General features: G+C 40.6%; 1 protein-coding gene across 7 annotated transcripts in view; it reads right to left on the bottom strand.

Annotated features, from left to right (window-relative positions):
* DYNC1I1 (dynein cytoplasmic 1 intermediate chain 1) overlaps positions 1–19,963 on the bottom strand; it is a 411,944-nt gene that overhangs the window by 124,152 nt on the left and 267,829 nt on the right. For all 7 annotated transcript variants that reach the window (XM_058830768.1, XM_058830766.1, XM_058830765.1 and 4 more), the window contains one exon: positions 16,518–16,633. In XM_058830768.1, the coding sequence (XP_058686751.1) occupies positions 16,518–16,633 (116 nt within the window). The remainder of the gene's footprint in view (positions 1–16,517; positions 16,634–19,963) is intronic.

Here is a 19,963-nt window from a genome sequence, read left to right as displayed (position 1 = left end):
TCCTAGAGATCTTCTCCAAACTTAACAATTCCATGATTCTATGATTTCTATATACAGACAGGCATGTACAATACCTCCTAAAGACCACTGTGGCTCAAAAACACTTTATGCTTCAAAAACTACCTAAAATGGGCAATATAGTAAGTGGCACAGATTTCCTGTGTCTGTTCTCCGCTATTGTCCTACCAACAGTTATGAATCTATGTGTACAGACCTCCTTCTGAAATCCAGCAATGGCCTTAATAATCTAGAAGTTTTCCACTTAAGCCACCTAGAAGTGTACCTTGAAGGACAAGTGTCTGAAGGCACAGTCTTGGATGTGTGCTTGGCTACCTTCACTTCCTGTCAAAATGTTCTCAGCAGCACCACTTTCCACAATGCCCTTGTTATACATAAGGGCTGGGGCAGGCAGCATTGCACTTCAGCTGAGCTGAGAAAGGACCCTTTTTTCACCCTAAGATCATTCCTCAAGCCTCTGTTTCTGTGGCAGTTTCATGTGCCAATAAAACCTGCTACATGTCTGACCCTTGCACTTCTTCCTCCTTTGTTCATGAGCCGCTTTGTGCAACGTATCTACAAACCATGGAAAAAAATCCTTGGTTTCAGTCATCTGACTTCTTTCCTGCTTGATTTCTTCTCTGTTTTTTAACAGCAAGACTACAGCCAGCACCTGGATTCCTACACTTTCTTATGGCCCTGCCTTTCTGCTTCAAAGGACCCACTGGTTCACTGTCAGACTGTCAGTGTTCACAGGCTGATGAAACACTAACAGTATGTCATGGGTGTGTGCAATTCAAACTCAGCCCTTGTAGTCCCAAGCTTTAGTGTTTCTCAGGTTTCTTTTACTTTGTTGCTAAAACTGCTTATCAAAAGCAATTCCAGGAAAAATGTTGTTTTAGAGCTGGACACCACAGGAATATAGAGCAATGCCTAACAGCTTGACCACCTGACAACATTAACCAAAGGCAAAGAGCAGCACTGGTTCAACCAGGAGGTGAGTTACAGAGCCTTTGATGTCCTGACTGATACTGCATACTGAAGTTCATACCCCCATGATATATGAAGAAATTATTCATTGTTACAGCTGTGTGATCCTCCCTTCATGTGGCCCTGCCTGTGTCCAGAGAAACTTCCACACCATGATGCACAGCTCTGAGACAGCCACCTTCATGCTCACACTAAATATAAATAATTCTGGTTTTTGCTGCACAGAATTCAGTCCACCAGCTGACAACAGACCCCAGGGACAGAACACAACACTCAGCTGCTGGTATATTTAGTCCAAGAGCTCCCTGTGCTAACTGACAGAAGCTCTTCCTTCCCTGAAGGGTACATTGCAGCTTATCAGAACAAGTTTATTTGATTTGCTCTAACAAACAAAGCTTCACTGGAGACTGCAGTCAGAGCATCTGGAATCAGGAGCAATGCAACAAGATGACTTATTAGTCTGTGGTCAGATTTTCTCCCGTGTAGGACAGTCAACTCCTCATATCCTTTCCTTGTTACCTCCAGGAGTATCCTGTTAATTTCTGAGGAAAATACAAATATGTCTTTGTGATTTTCAGGACTTCCTCCACTTTCTTCCAATTATTTCTTCATTTAATTCCTTTTCATTTCTTCATTCTTTACAATCTAGTATTTATCCACCTTCTTTCTCTGCTCATCATGCTTTCCTTTTCATGCCTATCACCAGGAAGTATTCTTCAGCTTTTCATGCTCCTTCATCTCTTCAGGTCTTTGTCATTTCACCAAGTGCCAAATGACACATTTTTCAGCATTGTTTTTCCAAAGACTTTTTCTGATTTACCTTGTGACTGGTCCTCCCCAGCATCATTTTGTTTCTTCATCGGTTGGGGAAAAAGAGAAATGGTGATTTACTGTTGTTATTACTATTGGCTAAACATTCGAAAACTGTGTTAAAGATCACAGGTGGATTCAACACTTAGATCCCCTCCCAAGAGAACAGTCTCATCTCCAGGTAACCACTGAGTATTTGTTTTCCAGCTGATACAGTGATACTCTTGGAAAGCCTCCATTTAGTCACCTTCCAATGAGAGTATAAAAGGCTCTCCCAACCTCAGTGAGTTGATCAGTGATATAAAAGGGTGATGCTGGTACAGGGTGATTTTGTAACCAGTTTCCTATCCAATTCCTCACAACTTTTAGAACTAGACACATTATTTATGAAGATGCCTTTCAACATTCATCTCAGTTTTCCAGTCTCTGCAAAACCACTGGAAGTCTGTAACCTCCATTGCAGACATTTCTCCAGGGATCACGCTACACCCTGTAGAGATGTGAGTTGCTCCTAAGTCCTATTCCTCTGGTCCAAGACATCTTGCTTCATTCATTCCTTCCCTGAGGAACTTGTTCAAGATTCTTGCACAACTGAGATCTCACCATCCAAAGAACCACAAAAATACAGCTCTGTTTTTCAGTCTGGCCACACCCAGACTCAAGATTATGGAAAGAAAGTGCTTAAAACAAATGAAAAGCCTACCTCTTGTAGCAAGAGCTTACTTCTTGACAGAAGAAATACAGATTGACAGCTTGCAGGAAAAGGACACAGGTCACTGCCCTTTTAAGAGACCGTGAGTGAAAGCCGTAACACACGAGAGATTCAGAAGACTGAAATTCCACTCACTCTAACCAGCCATGGGAATGACCCAGCTTGTTGCAGTGTCTCAGCATGTCTCATAAACTACACTGAAACATTTGCTAACGAGGCTATCTGCATGTTATTGTTCATTTTTATTACAGCAGCACTAGGAGTGCCCATCAGTATCAGGACCTTGTGCCTGGTACAGATGTAGTGTGCTAACCAAAGGAGAACACATTCAACTTTCTACCCCCAACAGAAGCAGTCAAATAACAAGACCCTTTCATGTCAGTGTGCCATTTGTACAGACAAATGCTCAGCAGCATGGGTCATAAAAGCTAGCCCACAAGGACTGTTTCAAGGGGGGAAAAAAAGATTCTTAGATTTATTATAAGATTCATATCTATGCATCCATGCCTGTGCATTTAACCATATAAATAGTTCGCTTAAGTTTAAGAGACCTGCTTTTAAAAACTTCACCACTGTGTCATACCATGGAAACTACCTCAGGGCTACTAGGAAGGGGGTTCAACATCCCTCTTATAAAACACATCATTATGCATTAGAGGAAACTTCATTCAACAGAGAAGAATGGCACACCAGCTGGAGGTGAACACCATAAACCACATAAAGTTTTAATTAAATTCATTAAAAATTCTTTGTCTCTCACTGTGTTTGGAGGCAGATAGAACCCTTTAACAATGGCCAGCACACAATCAGGTTTGTCAAAACTAATAATAATACAAAAGCATTTGCTTACCCTGGGATATTTTGAAAAAGTTTGAGTAACTGTATTATTTTTAATATGGGACATTTATAAATTAATGCAAGATGTGGCCAGTATTGGAGCAGAGTTGCTCTTTCTATTGTTCACTGGATTGATAAAAGGTGTTAACAATAAAATGCACATTTTTAACAGTTACCAAAGTGAATCAACCTGGAAAACAGGGAAGAAGCATATTTTCCCATTTAAATGCAGATAGATATAGATATAGATGATACAGATATAGATATATATATATATATGTGTAATACATATGTTTAGTAGGTCCTGTTGCAATAAAACAAGGGACAATAGCTTTAAACTAAGAGACATAAGGAAATGAGAGTGCCAGAGAGGTGGCAGATGCTCCATCCCTGGAACCATTCAAGGTCAGGTTGTACAGGGTTCTAACCACCCTGATCTAATTGAATATAGCCCATTGGAAAGGGATAGATGGATTAGATGATGTTTAAAGGTCACTTCCAACCCAAATTATTCTATGATATATCAACACATTTTTCATGATCAATATTTCTTTACAGCATGTTTTCTATATTCTGTACTGGTAAGTATGAAAAATAAACACATTTCCTGCCCTTCAGAGCTTGCAGTCCATCAGCAAAACAGCATACAACAAATGCAAATCACAGCAGCAGATCCCCTCCTGCAAACACATACATGCCCGATATCAGACAACCAAATATGTCAGAAGAATAACGATGAGCACAGAACATGCATAAATATTTGCAGGATTAAGCCTGCTAACCAGGATAAAAGAGGATAGCTATTTTGTTTCCTGGCTCTTATGTAAATGAATGTTTTTCAAAGCTGGAAAGCCTAGAAAAATACTTTTGTATTTAATCAAATACAAATAAAATGATTCTACAATGTACTGAAGGGTTTCACATCATGAGACACTGACAATGTCAACTATTTAGGCTCATGGCAAGCACTTAATTTGGTCCCAGTCCAGGTCCCATTTTAGTCAGTGGGAGTCTTTTCCCTGATTGCAACATGAGCCTTTGTTACTAAATTATCTCAAGCTGATGAACTGTGAAACAGAAAAGGTACTTTTACTAACCTCTTCTGATCTAGATTCATTAAGGATAATCACAAACTAGTACTAATTCAGTAATTAGATCTGAAGACATTTTCACTGCATAGCTAATACCTAAGGGTTGGGTGTTCATTTTTTTATACTTCCTCAAGACACTCTAATACAATAAATATCAGAGGTCAAATGAACAGTCCCACAACCTGTGTGATATGGTTGAAAGTGATGAAAGAAGAGATAAAAGCATATATTCCCCATCCTACACCTCAGTAAACAAAGTTGTGGTTTTGTCCATTTCAGAGTCATGGTGCCATAATTTCTAGATCTAGATATGTATCCACTTGATGCTCAGCACTCTTTGGGGGAAGGAATTTGATGAGCTTTACTGTGTGGCAAAATCTTTGAGCAAAATGGAATAGAAACATGCATTTGAGGACATGCATGATATGCATTGATAATATGCAAACTAGACTGATGTATCAAAATAAATGTTTGCACATAAAATGTAGTATTGAGCCTACACAATGAAGTCCCCTGAATAGTATGAAAACACTACTTAATTGAAGATATAAAAGAGCAACGTAATTTTTCTATTTTTTCTCTATCCAATTTTCTTTATCAGCTGCAAAAGAGCTGTCCTCAATTACATAGGTTTCAGAGGAAAATAAGATGCCTGCTTTTTTACTGTTCTTTCATGGAGACCCAAGAAGCAACTTCAAAGAGATGAAGGAGCTCAAGAAAAGAAATAGCAGTAACAGTAGTTCCAAAACTGTTTCATGGGATTACAGTAAAATACTTCATAACACACTTGCCCATATTCCCATCAGAAAATGGTGGGAATTACCTAAACTCAACCATCTAAAAATGAAGGTTTTAATTTGAATGCATTGGCTGAGTCGTGTAAGCAATGGAGAAAAGCACAAACAGAAGATGATTTTTCCAGTGTTATGATAAATACAATAGGTAGGGTAAATTGCCTTCTGAGAGGTTGTGCCTCACTCTTTTGGGTATGGAAAGTTCACACAAAGAGGCTCAAGGCAGAGCTATTGCATGTGATTACACTGAACTACTGAAGTACCTCCACAAGGATGCAGCTAGTCAGCTTGGGTACTAGCACTAGTCATGCTGCCAGACCAGACAGCTCTGTGACGGCTAAAAATCCTAATAAATGAGGCTGCTGTGAGTTCACTTAGTTCATGTTGAAGCTTTTAGTGGTCTCTGCTATGGTGAAATGAAGAGACAGGCCTATGTCTCTGCACTGATTGTAACTCAGTTTGTGACTTGCTCTGAATTACACATGTAGACTATAACAAAGGTAAGACTCCTGAGACTCACACAGTTGCTCTGAGCCAATTTGGCAGGCAGTGAGATCTGGTAGTGGTCAGCTTTATGTGTGTATCTACAAGTATATGTAAATCCACAGACATAATATAGATAGACAATACATTGTGTAAACATTGTATCTATAGCTGTACCTATAAGTAAATAAATAACTACATAAATGTATCTGCAACTTTTAAACACATTTCTATCCACAGACTAGAGAGACAGTACAAGAAAAGAGAGACCGGATTCATCTCCTGTTCCCTCTCTGCCTCCATCCTGTTACACCCTAGGAATGGCAGAACAGATGTTTCCCAAGCACGCAGTGTCATGGTGCACTTGTGCCTGAGCACTCCAGCTCTGTCCAAGGCATTCTTGAAAATGGAAGCTCACTGTTCACTAGACACCTTTTCATGACTGGACAAATGAGAACCAGATGTAAATTTGTTCTATTTTTGCTTAAACAGCAGCTCTTACATCCCCAGAATGTATGTAAACATGCCTAACTCTTAGGAACCCTGCCTACTTGGAAATCCTGAATCCAAGTTTCTGCAATACCCAATCTAGCAAAGAGGAAAAGGCAGATTATAAGAGATGCTTATTCCTAATCAGTACGAATAGTGAGCATGTTACAGCACACCCAGTTCACATCTGGACCAAATTAACTAGTTCCACTGGTCTGGGAACTTGGGCACAGTCTGGGCTAGAGTCCATATCCCCCTCACAAGAGTGTGTTGGGTTCAGCTCCTCTGGCCTCAATTATCTCCCCGTGTGAATCCCAGCATGTCTCACATCACAGGTAAGAAGTTTGTGAAACACAGGCAGGAGGAGTTTGTGCTGTCTCATTCTGGAAGATGCTGTCTTCAACTTGCCCATTATCTGTGATGCAGTACTAGCACACAGAGAATTCTTCATGTAGTCAACATGTAGAGATCTTTAGCGCTTTCTGTGTTTCATAGCAGATGAGTGGCTGTTTTGAGCGTGTTGTTGCTGAGCAATTGGTGCCTACGAGAGGAAGAGTGAACATCTGAGCGGAGATGACAAGGAGGAAAATATGAAACAACCATGATTAAGGGTTAAAAGTTCAAAACTTCTCCAGTTGTGTAGCTGGGGCAAGACTTTAAAAGAAGTTCAGCTCCAAAGCAAGCAGTGAATTCTGAGAGAGTCCTCAAAATCCAGCAGCTGCTACTGAGATCAGTGAGTCTATTCATAAGTGCAGGGATCTGCTTGTGCAAATCACAGAGGAGCTGAACCCATACTGAGCTTGGATGTAGCAAGCTTCACAACACAATTGGGATGAGGAAAAAAAAAAAGGAGTATCCACAGCAACAACATGCAATTATAGACTTAAAATAAGTGTGAAGTTTCATGGCTCAAGCTCAACACATTTCAGAAAAATTATGATTATGTTTTCACTTCCTGTATGCTTTAAGTGGGGTATTAGCTTGTATGAAGAGAGAGTGCTGGTTTGGAGGTTTATGGCTAGGACATACATCTGAAGTAATTGTGGCTCAGAGTGAATACATGCTAAGTTTGTTTTAAATAAGATAGATGGGCAAGTGACAGCCAGGGTCTGGTTGAAAAGTGACATTATTTGTGAAGACAGTCTATTGTATTGCAGCAAAAGAGAATTCCATCTTCTATTAATAGTGGCCAGTGGGAATTCATGCTGAGAGTTTTACTTTACTGACATACCCATTTCATTAAAGCTTTCTTCATCCAGATCCTTTCTTCAGTTTTCAGAGTAACTCTTGGTGTGTGTGAGCGAGCAAAAGGATTCTATGGAAAAGATCCAGCTACTACTGATTTTGAGCAGGGATTCTCAAGTATTACATACAGATGAGACCTACAGTTTGCCATTATACTAAATACAGCATGGCCTTACATGACCTTGGAGCAGCTCTTGGAAGGAAGAAGGGGGCCCTGGGGTGCCACTGAGGGCTCTGCCCAGGTGCTCAGGTCAGATTGTGAGGACACACCTGGAACAAAGACGCAGCTTGGGGTGCATCCCCATTCATTTTCAAGGCGGTCAGTCATATGGGGTGTGCCAAATTCTTCACTCTGCCCAGCCCAGCCACTTGGCTCCCTCTCCAGTCAGTCTGAGGGCAAGCAGCTGACACTGCTCTATCCAAGGCAGGTGGCCTCTCCTATGGAAATGAGCCAATTAAAGGAGACTATAGAGGGGCACAATTAGCCAGCTTCTTAGGCTGAGGCTCAGCTATAGAATTGAAGATAGAGAGGTGCTGAACAGGAGAATTTTCAGCTGCGTAATTTTTGACCCAGTACATTAGTACTGTGGGTTAAAACAGAGGAGGGGATTTTGGCACGTGAATCTTTTTAATCTCTTAGAGTCCAAGTGCCAAGGATCAAATTGAGAAGTGTGAAGTAACCAAGCAGTTTTCTCTACATCTTTTTAACACCACTAATGAAAGCCTTTCCACATTATGGCCTGTGTCTATTTCAGCCCTGATTTTCTATCTACTTACAGGATTAGAAAGATTAAGTGCTAATTAGAGCACTGAGGATTAATAACTGCTACTTCTGCAATGCACATTTTTCTTAATCTTGTCTTAAATTCTAGTGGAGATTGGTCCATGTTACAAAGCCAGAATTTGCCAAAGGTTACTAAACACAATAGAAGGTGCTGGGTATTAGTTCTCATGCATACACTGAACAGGCATCACCCATTAGTCTAAAGAAGGAATTACAGGAATGGCAGGAAAAAGCATGCTTTCTGAAGAAAACAAAAAGGCATGTCTTCATTGTTCTGTTGGAAGCACTGTTAACCCAAATTTCACCCTTTTTACATTTTCAGGTCTGAACCTTCTTGTTTGAGTGTTGTAATATGTATACACATTGCTAATTCAAAGCATATTCAAACACTGCTGAAATTATACATAAAGTGATAACTAGGAACTTGTGAAAACAGCAAATAGAAAAAAAATTGGTCACTGTCATTCCACTGACTGCTGACTGGGGAAATCATGGTGTTGCTCATTAGTGGGACAATTTCTTTGTTCTCATGTTAAAGCTAAGTTACAACATACTAATAGTCATATATTTGCAAATAAGTTTAGAAATATTTTGTTGCTTGAGGGGAACATTTAACAAATCAGCTCAATACAGCAGTTGTTCATGTGTAAAACATGGCCAGGATCTTTTCCAGAGAAAAAAAACTTAAGAGGAAGGTTTTCATTTCCAGCCAACAAAGAACTCAATTTGCATACAGGTGTTAGAGGGCTTCTCTCTGAATTCATGGATCACTGCTAGTTTCAGATGTCAGGACACAGAGATGGGTCAAAGGCACTGTGAGATGACTTGCAGCTAGTTAAAGCAGTCTGAGGTCAGGGCTCTTAACATCAGCTCTGTTGTTTTCCATCAAGCAACACCAGATGTACCAGGATCTCATTGCATTATTTCCCACTGCAACTAAAGGAGCAGGTTGGTTTCCACACAAGGAGACTGACTACGATGCTTTTTGGGTTATTCTAGGAGAGAACAGCTTTCTATCTCGGGTGGAGGATAGGATCCACTTGCTCAAAAGCACAGAGCAAGGATCACCCATTAGGATCGAGAAGGTGCAAGGAGGGGTGGTACAGCATGGTCCCTCTCCATGACGGCTGCAAAAGCTCTCAAGCAGTATTGTTTCCATGCACAGAACAAAATTGCACAACAGTCCTCTCCAAGGCAGCACAGGCCAAAAACTGGTTCCCTATTTCATCAAGAAGGCAGTTAAGTTTTGGTATGCTCCTCATCTTTTGTTGCCTGAATGGTTTGGAAATGGCATAGTTCAGCTGTGACAAGTCTGTTGTTCTCTCCCCACCCTCATACAGATATACTTTCCAGATATACTTCCTTGGCTTGGATTTAATGCAGAGGTACCTTGTGCAAAATAAACCAGAATCTGCAGAAGGTCAGAGACACTTTGGAGCAGGAAACTCCTATGTGTACGTGCCTGGCTTTCAGGAGACCTGCCCAAAATTTTGTTAAGATCATGGAGGAGCTGCAAAGAGTCAAGTTACTTGATCCCTGAGTAATTAAATGATCAAGAAAAAGTCTAAGATCTCTAAAGAGTTTTCTTTCTTCAGACCTCCAACTGTGTGTGACCAGAGGCAATCTTCCCTCTGTTAAACCAGTTCTTAGCAGATAATTCCCTGAGAATTACTGATGCTTAATAAATTGTCAGATGTGCTTGTTCAAAACAGTTCAGCATTAAAAGGGCTCCCTGCATAGGACTATCTGAGAACCACCTTGAGAAAAGTCCCTTTCCAGAAGTCTTTAGAGAAAACCTGGAAGGAGAAACAGGGAATGGGAAATTGCAAATACTGAAGCAATGACTGCAGATTAATATACCGTTAGACCACCTTTTTGAAATGGACTGGGACTGTCTTACAGAAATCCTGTTTGAGCCCAATCCTGTTACATGTAATAGGAGAACAGACATCTGATGTCCCTTTCTACACTAAGTATCCAGGACCAGACTTTGGCCTCTTCATTCTTCAGCCGAGAAGAAATCCTTACAAATGTCAAATGTATTTTTCTGCACAACAAAAACCTGAGAAAATAATTTCTAAAGCCAAGATTCCTTACTCTAATTCTGTACCACATAAAATTATCATGAGCCAGGTGGTAAAGAAAGCCTTCAGAGGCATACATCCAATGTCTGTAGCCTACTAGGAGTGGAACACAACACACCTGGTAGCTGCCTGTTGTAGCTGTTCTGGAATAGATAAATTAGCAAATTGTACTTTACTAATTGTACTTCACAAAGGCATTTGCAATAGCAAGAGTTTGCACCTGATTTCACTAGTGTATTATTGCCCTGAATACCTATGACTGATTTTCCGAGGCATTTTAACATTTCTAAATATTATGGGTTTTTCCCCCACAATTTCTGTGTAATGCCTTGGTCTCTTCTCACACTTCTTTCATCAGCACTTGCATTAATACATCTCAGTCATACAACTCAAGCACCTTCTGTTAAGTATAATTCTTTGGTTTTTTTCCTTGCCTCAGACAAAAGATGAGGCGAGTGTTTTTCCGCAGGTCACTCCAGCATCCCTGCCTCCCTCCCTGCCAGCATCCCTCAGGCGCGGCGCTTCACCTCTGCACCACCAGAGAGCGCTGCCTGAACGCCTTTGAAAGATTTCTATGTCAAATTCAAATTTAAAAGAAAAGAAAAAAAAAAAAAAAACAAACCTTGAAAACTTTGTTATTTAGAAAAGGTGATGCAGTTGTGACAGGAAGAAAGAGGAATTATTGAAAGACTGCTATACAATGCAATGCCTCAAATCTTTGCACTGTTTCATTCTAGTCTCATCCCATCTTGTACAGTCTGGTACAACAGCACAAACTAAGCTTTGTTGATTTAATCAAACAAAGCCATCTTGAATCAGAGTGCTTATGCCAGCTACTGAGATCCATGGTACAACTCTGATGGGCTGCAGTCTGAGAAGAAAAGACAAACTGGATTTTTACAGCTAACTAAGAACACCTAGTGACACATGGTACTGCTTAGGATGGAGCATAACATTTTACAAAATTACAAAAAATTTTCACAAAATTAGTGTCTCTTAGTACAAATCCTAAGGCTCTGTCTCTTTAAAAAAGTCTCTGCTATAACACTGATTCATCTTTATGTTATCTTCTCTTTTTAAGAGTGACTTCTATCCTAGTTTTGCTAATCAGCACCTCCTTTTGTTTACAGCAGAAATTCTTTGCTTTCCCCCCAGTTATGTCCAATTTCCATCACACATTATCATGTACCCTGACACATATGTTACATGCATGGTAATGCACAAATGGGCATCTGCATTTCCCATTAAATGATCAAATGTTCGAAGATGTTCTTGGGTCCAGATTCGTCCTTTTCAGACTGGAGCTGAGCTTACAATTCCCTGGGAGGGAAAAGCCAGAGTAAGCTCTTTAACTTAAACCCCAGTTCTGATCCACAAGCTTTAGCCAGACTGGCCATGGGAAAGCTCAAGTATGATCTCAGTTCCGGGACTGGCTTTTCCGAAGTGCGGTGTGAACTCACAAAGCTACAGCTGAGCTGCAGTCAGGCACGGCAGGCACAGCAGCACTGGGGCAGAGTTTGCTGGGCTGGAGATCTGCTGCACAGTATCCTAAAGCATTTACACAGACACATCTCCTCAATGATTAAACCTGGAAATCTCGGACCTTGATCAAAGTATAAATAGGTTTATCCACGGATTTTTTCATGGAAACGTTGAGATTCCAGAGGCCTGACTTACTTTCACAGCATTGGAGCTCGTCAGTCCTAGTCACAGATAACTTCCCATTCAATTACCAAAACCCAAAGTAGGCCACAGGCCTCACATGATGCCAATGTATCACTCTTTTAGACATATCCATTCCACCCAATATTGACAAACCTAAATCAATATGACTATATAAAGTGCTCTCTCATCAAGTTAGTCAGTGAAGAACTAGTCAGTGCAATCAGTGGCACCTAGAGAGTTTTGTTTCACCCTACAGTAGGCACTTAACATTTGCTGTCACACACAGATACCTGAACTTGTGTCTCATGAGCCTGACTGTGAGCAGAATTCCCCTCTCTTCCCACACTGCTTTAAAAAGGGTAACTTTCAGGAACCTTAGTTAAGAGAACTGCACTGCCAGACACGTGCAGAACCCAACCCAGCCTCTGGAGCTCCACCTCCACTTTGCCACTTCATTCCAGCCTACTTCCAGATGGAGTAGAGAGCTTATTTTACTGTTTTCCCTAATAGTCAAAATACCCTTAGTGTTTGAAAATGTCGGATAAATAGATGGATCAAAGGTCTCAACAAGAAACAAAGTTCTTTGCCAGAACTGGGCTACATTTGTGACATAGGATGAGGTTGCCCTGCTCAGGAGGTGAGTATGGCAGATCATTTGTTTTCCCCCCATGAACCATCATCTGTTGAAGATGATAAACTGATGAAGTGCACATGACTTCCATTGTTTTAAAAAGTCAGATCTTTTCTTTTACATGGGATATACTCTTTCAGGAATTCATTTCTGACTAACCCATTTGCAGTGACAGTCAGTCAAGCCAGAATGTCAGAACATCTCATTTTATTGATGAAGTAGTTTCTACTTCACAAAAGAGGAATGACAACACTCCTGACACTGGACAGCAAAGCCAGAAAGCTCACAGAATTTCTCCTTCTTGCAACCCAAAGTTTCTGAGGAGACCCAGATCAGAGGAGTATCTCCCTTCTCTGAGATTTTACCTCCTGGCCCATTGAAGAGCAGGACGGTAAGCTGGAGATGAGGCAGGCATCTAGCAGAGCCTGAATGTGCGGAGCGTTTTTCTGTCTGAAAGGGTGGACTGCAGGCAGTCATACAGAGCTCAGCCGACTGCTGCACAGCATGAGGGATCTGTCCTGGGCAGAGGTCAGGCCAGATCAGAACAGATATTCTGTTTTCTCCTAGGTGCACCTTCAGCAAACAGTGGGTCTGCAGTGCTTTGCAGGGTCCAACCACTGAAGGCTACATGAGGCTGCCACTCCTGAGGTGATGTGAGAGCTTCTGCACAATGAAGGAAGTGTCCCAGAGACCTCCCAAAAATATTTGGCATGGGCTAGGTCTTAATCACTCCAGAATGGAAGAAATAGGACAAGTAAAATGTCTCTCAATGCCTACAAATACCTGAATTCAAGTTCAGTTACAGAAGGAGGAGGGGGAAAGTAAAGAACACATCTTTTTCTCAGGCTCCAGAGCCAAGATCTGTGTGTTTTTGAAGTCATCCTGGAAGGAAGAAAAGGATGAAGCTGACTGTGACCTAAATAAAGCATAAGAATTAGGTACTTGTGATCAAAGGATTGAATGATGCATATACACATTTCCATAAATAATAGAGTTGGTGAGGGAAATGACATGTCATTATTCCTCTGAAATAAAGCAAATTACCTGTTCTGAAAAGGAGTTAATCTGTTTTTTTATACAGTGAAGAATAATGCCACACTATTTCTTCTAAAATTAGCAGCTGACAAGCTGAGACTTCAGTGCACATAGCACCTGGCTCTCTGGCACCGCATGGTCGTACCAGAGTGAACCCTTCCTTTTCCAGTTCTATACGATCTGGTGGGCACAAAGAACATCCACTGAGCTCCAGAACAGCAGTAGGATTAAAGTATCTCAGAGTTTCCTTCCTGCTCTCTAGGAAGCAAATGCAGAAAACCTGTTGAGAATATTTCAAAAAAGCTGAAGAACTCTGAGTGGAGTCAAAGTCCTCTTTTCACCCATCTTTCCAACTAGCTGTACCCTTCATTAATTGTCTTCCCAACAAAAAGCAAGCATGGGACAATCTCATCCTAAAATTCTGCATTTTGACAGTTCCAGTATTTAAGGCAGGCAGTGAAAAGTGAATTTCAAATGCTGAAGTCAGACTCATCCAAGTTTCTTGTTTTCTATTCTCAAACTCTAAGGCTTCAGATGCTAAATAACTGAGCCCATAACCATAGTAATGGCTGAAAATTTTATCTAGAAAAGACAATGGCTTTATTTTATCACATGAATGCTTAGAAACAGTGTAGAGACTTCTTCTCTAAGCTGCTCTCCTGAGGAATCTCTCTGCTGTTCAGGTTTAGACTGACAGTGTGATGGGTTCAGCATCCATAAAGAGGCTTGGGAGAGTGGAAACCTGAGAGTTCATTTCCATCAGACCTGGGAGACCAAAATCACGGTGCTTAGTTACCCCCTAGAGAATTTCCAATTAAATAGCCTCTCAATGGAATAACCAAACATTCCCAAATCTCCTTTACTGATGCACAGCCATAATCATATCCAAGTTAAATGCAGAGAATTTCCCAGCAGCAGATTGGAAAGGCAATGTAAGTTACACTTTCTGTCCCTCACACATCTGAAGGAAGAGATTGGGTGATATTTCCTCTGTATTTCAATATGTAAAACACCACTACTGTTGGTGTTTTTTCCTTGGTTGTGATGACAGAGAATAGGAAAGATAACAAACCCAGTCACCAAACCCACATATTTGACCACTTCCATCACAGTTTTGGCCCAGGCAGTTTAAAGTGCATAATGTTTTATGTTTGCACTTATCTTCTTTCACACAAAGGAGGAACAAGTGACTTTCCTCAGTGCTGGGAGGACCAATTGAAACCACACTGCCTCTCTGCTCATCGTCCTGACTGTCAGGCTCCATGGCATCACACAGTTGTTTGGGGTTCTTTCCTTGAAGGGCAGGAGATTGTCCTCTTGTCAAGCAAGGAAAGGATTTTGTAATAGTTGAAGAGCTCCTCGGGAAAAAAAAGCAAGATCCTACTGAAAGAGGATGCTTCCTGAAGTGAGCCTGTCTTTTTCAGAAAGGCAGGTCAGCTCATGAGTGCTGGAGTTGTAGGCCTGAGGAAGGTAAACACAAAACTGTGTCTTAAATTCCCCATATCCATAAGTTCTTGCACTGGATAAAGACCATGTGTCAGAGGGGAAGGTCACCCTCTCCATCTGATCTAACAATGAATTCATTATAATGCTCCAGGGTTGAGCATCAACTGGTCTTAAGCAAAGAAGGTAAAGACTTGGGGGAAAAACCCATTTTCTTGAGGCTTCAGCAGCCCACAGACAGACAAGCACAGATGAGCTGGATTGACCCAGGGAGGCTTCTGAGACAGCTTCTCCCTATGAGCAGGCAAAGCTCTCTGGACACGCTGCTCAAGGAGCATCATCCAAGCAAAAGGGCTGCCTGGGTTTGAAGGCACTGTTCCAGTCCACAGATGACCAGGATAAACTTGTGCTCCAGAAAAGTAGAATCTGAGCATCTAGCTCAGTGGTTTCTATTTCTGCTTCCTAAGGCAGAGCTGGTAACCCAGTTGCAAAAAAACTCCCAAAAAAATGTCTGTGTTTACCACTCTATTTTCCCCAACAGTAACTTAAGACAGATTCACCATCACCACCTTCTAAACCTGAGTATTTTTCTTCTCTGAATGAAGATGGGTCAAGTCCTACACTATCTTTTGCAGAAAATTACTCAGTTGTTGAACTTTTCTGGATCCTTCATTGTTAACAGCAAAAATTATGATCAAGACTGCTGTGAGTTTTTCCTCTTCTATCCACTTTGTTCTAGTGCATATATAACCTCAGGGTAATGCACAGTTTTGCATTCAGTTTAAATGGTACCACTGACCTGCAATCAGCATTCTGCAGTACAACCCTGGCAGATCAGCAACCCCCTGCCACTGTGTATTTTACTTATCAACAAGAGAGCCAGACAGCCAACAAACAGCTCCATGAGTACAGATGCCAGCATGACTGTCAGCAGAGAGAAGGAAAGACTGTCCACATCCAAGTATGCAAACCTCCTTTTTCAGTACATGGAGCTAAGCTGCAACTTCTCCCTAAGCTTCACCTACAGCAGGGGGACACAATTACCCTAACTAAAGAACTGAGGGCAACTTTCCAACACTGCCTCTTTACAAAGCACAGAATTTATAACTTCCTTGAGAAAGCATTAAAAAATTGAATAAAGCACAATTTTAATTATATTCATAGTGATGTATTTTTTAAATGTTCCCATTAAACTGCTATCTAAGCACAACCCATTGTAAGTCAGAAGCAGTTTGGTTCCACCTGCATTTAAAGTGATTTCTATAATTATTCTCATCAGAACAGCCATTAATCACATAAACAATAACCAGCATACAGAAAATACATGATAAGCAGCTATGTTACGACTTACTATTATTTTTATTACATTCTTTAACTCAGATGCAAATTTTCTATTTTTATTTTTTTTTTTAAACCATAAATCTTACCTTCAGATTGATGTGTGGCCAGAGGTGTCTGTGTCTCCTTGGAGTACGATACCACCTCCCGAGGTAAGAAATCAACCTGGGTAATCTTTGACACCCCTAGTTTGTGCAGTCTGCGTCTAAGGTGGAATACACAACATCAAAAGGTTAGTCACGTTAAATGTGAATCAGCAGCAGGAACAAATGTTTGCTGTTATGAACAGGATAAAAATACCCCAGTGTTTGTTGAGACAAAACACAACACAGTATGCATGAGAAGTACCTCATTGTAGTGAAGAAAATGAACCTGGGAACCATTTGCAATAATAAAGTACAGTTGTGGAACCTCTAGATGATGCTGGTGAGAAGGATTGCAAATGGGAGAGAGAAACAGCCTGCTTGTGTCCCTCTTACCATGCATCAAAATTCTCTTTCATACCATCATTACTATGATGTTCTGCCTGCTCAAAGGAGCTCATCCTCAGCCTGGGCTACACAGCTGTGGAAAGGATATAGTGGGTTTAAACCAGGATGGATTTGACTGCCAAATGTTCAGCTGGGAGCAATAACAGCCTTTGACTGGCAAGGTGGGTAACTTCCATAAATAAGAAGATTCTCCTCCTTCCACAGAAGTCATTAACAGTGGCATTGAACTAGGTTTATGATTAGTGGAATCCTAATGCAAGGGCTAGAGGAGAGCTAAAACACAACTGGAACAGGGCAAGTATAGCCTTCTCTTTTGTCTACTTCCCTTACTTTAAATAAACCAAATGAAATGAATCAGTGAAGAAAACAAACTGTAAGCAGGTAAGGGAAAAAGAAGAGAGGCAGCTGAGCAGGGTTATGAACACTTCTAATTGTGCACAGTTCACTCAGCAGCAGGGGGAAAAAAAATCAGTTTATTTCCTGAATATTATTTGACTGTCTGCAATGAGTGAAGAATATAAGAACAGTTGCTTGGAAGTGTTTTATCGGAAAAAATGCCAACTTTCAGCAGAGAAATAATGCAAACACAATAAAGAAATTAACTAATTAAGTCCAGTTACCTAAATCAACAACTGTGAGCATGCTTGTGCATTTATGGGGAAATAAATTCCTGGACACAATGTTTCTCAACTTGCCACATTACTGAAGAGAACAATTTGGAAAACTAGAAAATTCTTACATATTATCTATATCCTCTTCATTTTCCAGATTGTCAGAAGAAGAGAAGTCATAGGGGTTTTGATCTAATTAATTTACAGTGGTCTAGGTATTCAATTAAGATTGATGTCCAAAAGGAAATGGGAGTTTCAAAAGGAAAACTGTTACCACTGGAAAACACCTACTGAACTTTTCAGCTGCATCAGCTATATTTTTTTTGTAATCTATTTTACTCCCTGGGTTGTTATTAAGCTGACTGCAATTAGATTCAGCAGGTAATCAGTACAAACCAGCTGTGTTGTCCAACAAACCACTAGAGCAGAAACAGTTGTTGTAGCTCTGAGTCATTCCTCTTTTCAAAGAAAAATTAACAAGTCTCCCTTCTTACAACCATCTCTGACTTTACCAATATGAACAAAATCTACAATTGTCTAAAAACTCTACAGAAAAACTTCTACCTCATTACTGGGGCAGAAAAGTTTCTTCAGCTAGCAAAAATTTTAGTAGTTTTACATTTTACAGCTGCTTTAACTTATGCTCTGTGTGAATTCAATGAATATTGAATATTATTACCAAAAATATTCAATAAATATTTAATATTAAGTATTTAATAAATATCTCACCCCAGCAAACTCTCATGTTCTTTTCCCTCCCCCAGCACCAGATGTGCAAGCTCTGCTGCCTACTTGGTCAGTTTGACTTCCCTATGTAACCAGTCCCCTGCTGCCCCAGGCTACTCCCTCCATTTACTAAGGTTCTTAAGCCTTTGCATTGAAAGTGTCTCTTGCCAGTGGTCTTGGTTAAGTATAATCCCTAATTAATTATGTCTAATCTGGGCCCAATTAGAACCTCACCTAATTTTAAAACAGTTTCACATGAGGTCACTGTGTATCTCCTGGGCTGCCCAAGGATGAGGAACATGACCCTAATGGAGAGCTGGATATAACTGCTAGATGGGTGGATTGAACCTCCTTTTCCACTGTGTCCCAGAAGTGAGCTACTTCCCACAGCACTGTGCTGAGACAATGCATGGAATTCTTCATCTACAACACTTCCAATTCAGTAATTGCTGCTGCCTGTCCAAATGCCTTGTGCCACCCATATGATGTAATTACTGGTGAACACTGGGAGGTCCTTCTTCATCTGAAGGAATGTGATCTACTGACTGCTGTTTGACTGGCCAAGCCACCTCTAATTGTTCTCATGTTACTAAAAGTTGGCCTAGCCTTTGTTCTCAAACACTCAGGGACAACTGGAGCATCATTTCAACATCTGGACTCTACCAAATATGCGCTGTAATGTTCTAATCTCTAGTTCTTTTTAGGGCAACACTAATTGGTCTCTTATTTTCCCATCCACATGTTTCATCTGAGGTGCTCATAATTCTCATAAATTCAATGACTATTCATCTTAGAGATCACATAAGCTTTGAAGGATTCCTTTCCAAACTGCCAATGGGATGTCAGGAGGGGGATAGTGATTAAATCCCATGCATTAAAACTGATTCTTCCGTCAACTGGTATCATAAGAAAGATGTATACGCTAGAAGTGTTTTGCTACACACATCATTTAATTGCTGACTGCAGGATTTCTTTTGCACTGGTTTTGTTGGTTTGGTTTTTTTCTCTAGTCTCAGGACACCAGAGGAAAGTTTAACTCTGCCTTGGGTTTGAAGACAGTTTTCTTTCAAAAGGGGCAGGACATCCATGAAAACGTATACCTGTGGATCTGCTCTTTGGCATACTTTTTTTCTATATTTGCACTGACCACTAGTAATTGATTGAAGTATTGTAGCTACATACAGAGTTATCTTTTCATGTGTCAGATAAAGGCACTTGCCTTGCAGAGCTGTTTAAGAAACCTTGCTCCTAGGAGTACTCATCTATTAATCCAAACTTCTGTAAAAAAAGCAGCTGGGACTTCTAAAAGTTTTCTGTAGGTTAAAATAGCTCCAAAACCTCTACCTTTTTGGTGCAGCCCAGGTAAAGTTGTAGAAGTGTGACCTATTTGAAGTCACACTTATTTTGTGTAAACTACAAACATTCCTAGGAGTTTTGGATCTTTCCTGGTGAATAGACCTAACACACCTAACTGGAGTTGGGAACAGTCAGGCAGCAGCTAAAGGGAAGTTTTTGTTTTTCTTACAGAACAATGAATGAAATAGCACATGAACAAGTGAAAACATGAGACACTTGCCTGGAGACTTAAAACAGGTAACCCTCTAACTTCATTGTAGAGCAAATTCTTCAGTGTAGTGATTTGGTTTTACCTATGACTCCTGCTCTGAAGAACTTGAGGTACTTTTAGAGGAACAGGTTATCCTAAAT

The sequence above is a fragment of the Poecile atricapillus genome, chromosome 2 (assembly GCF_030490865.1).
Source record: "Poecile atricapillus isolate bPoeAtr1 chromosome 2, bPoeAtr1.hap1, whole genome shotgun sequence".
Taxonomy (NCBI): Eukaryota; Metazoa; Chordata; class Aves; order Passeriformes; family Paridae; genus Poecile; species Poecile atricapillus.
Note: the sequence above shows the minus strand (reverse complement) of the source record. Positions and strands in the feature narration are given on the sequence as shown.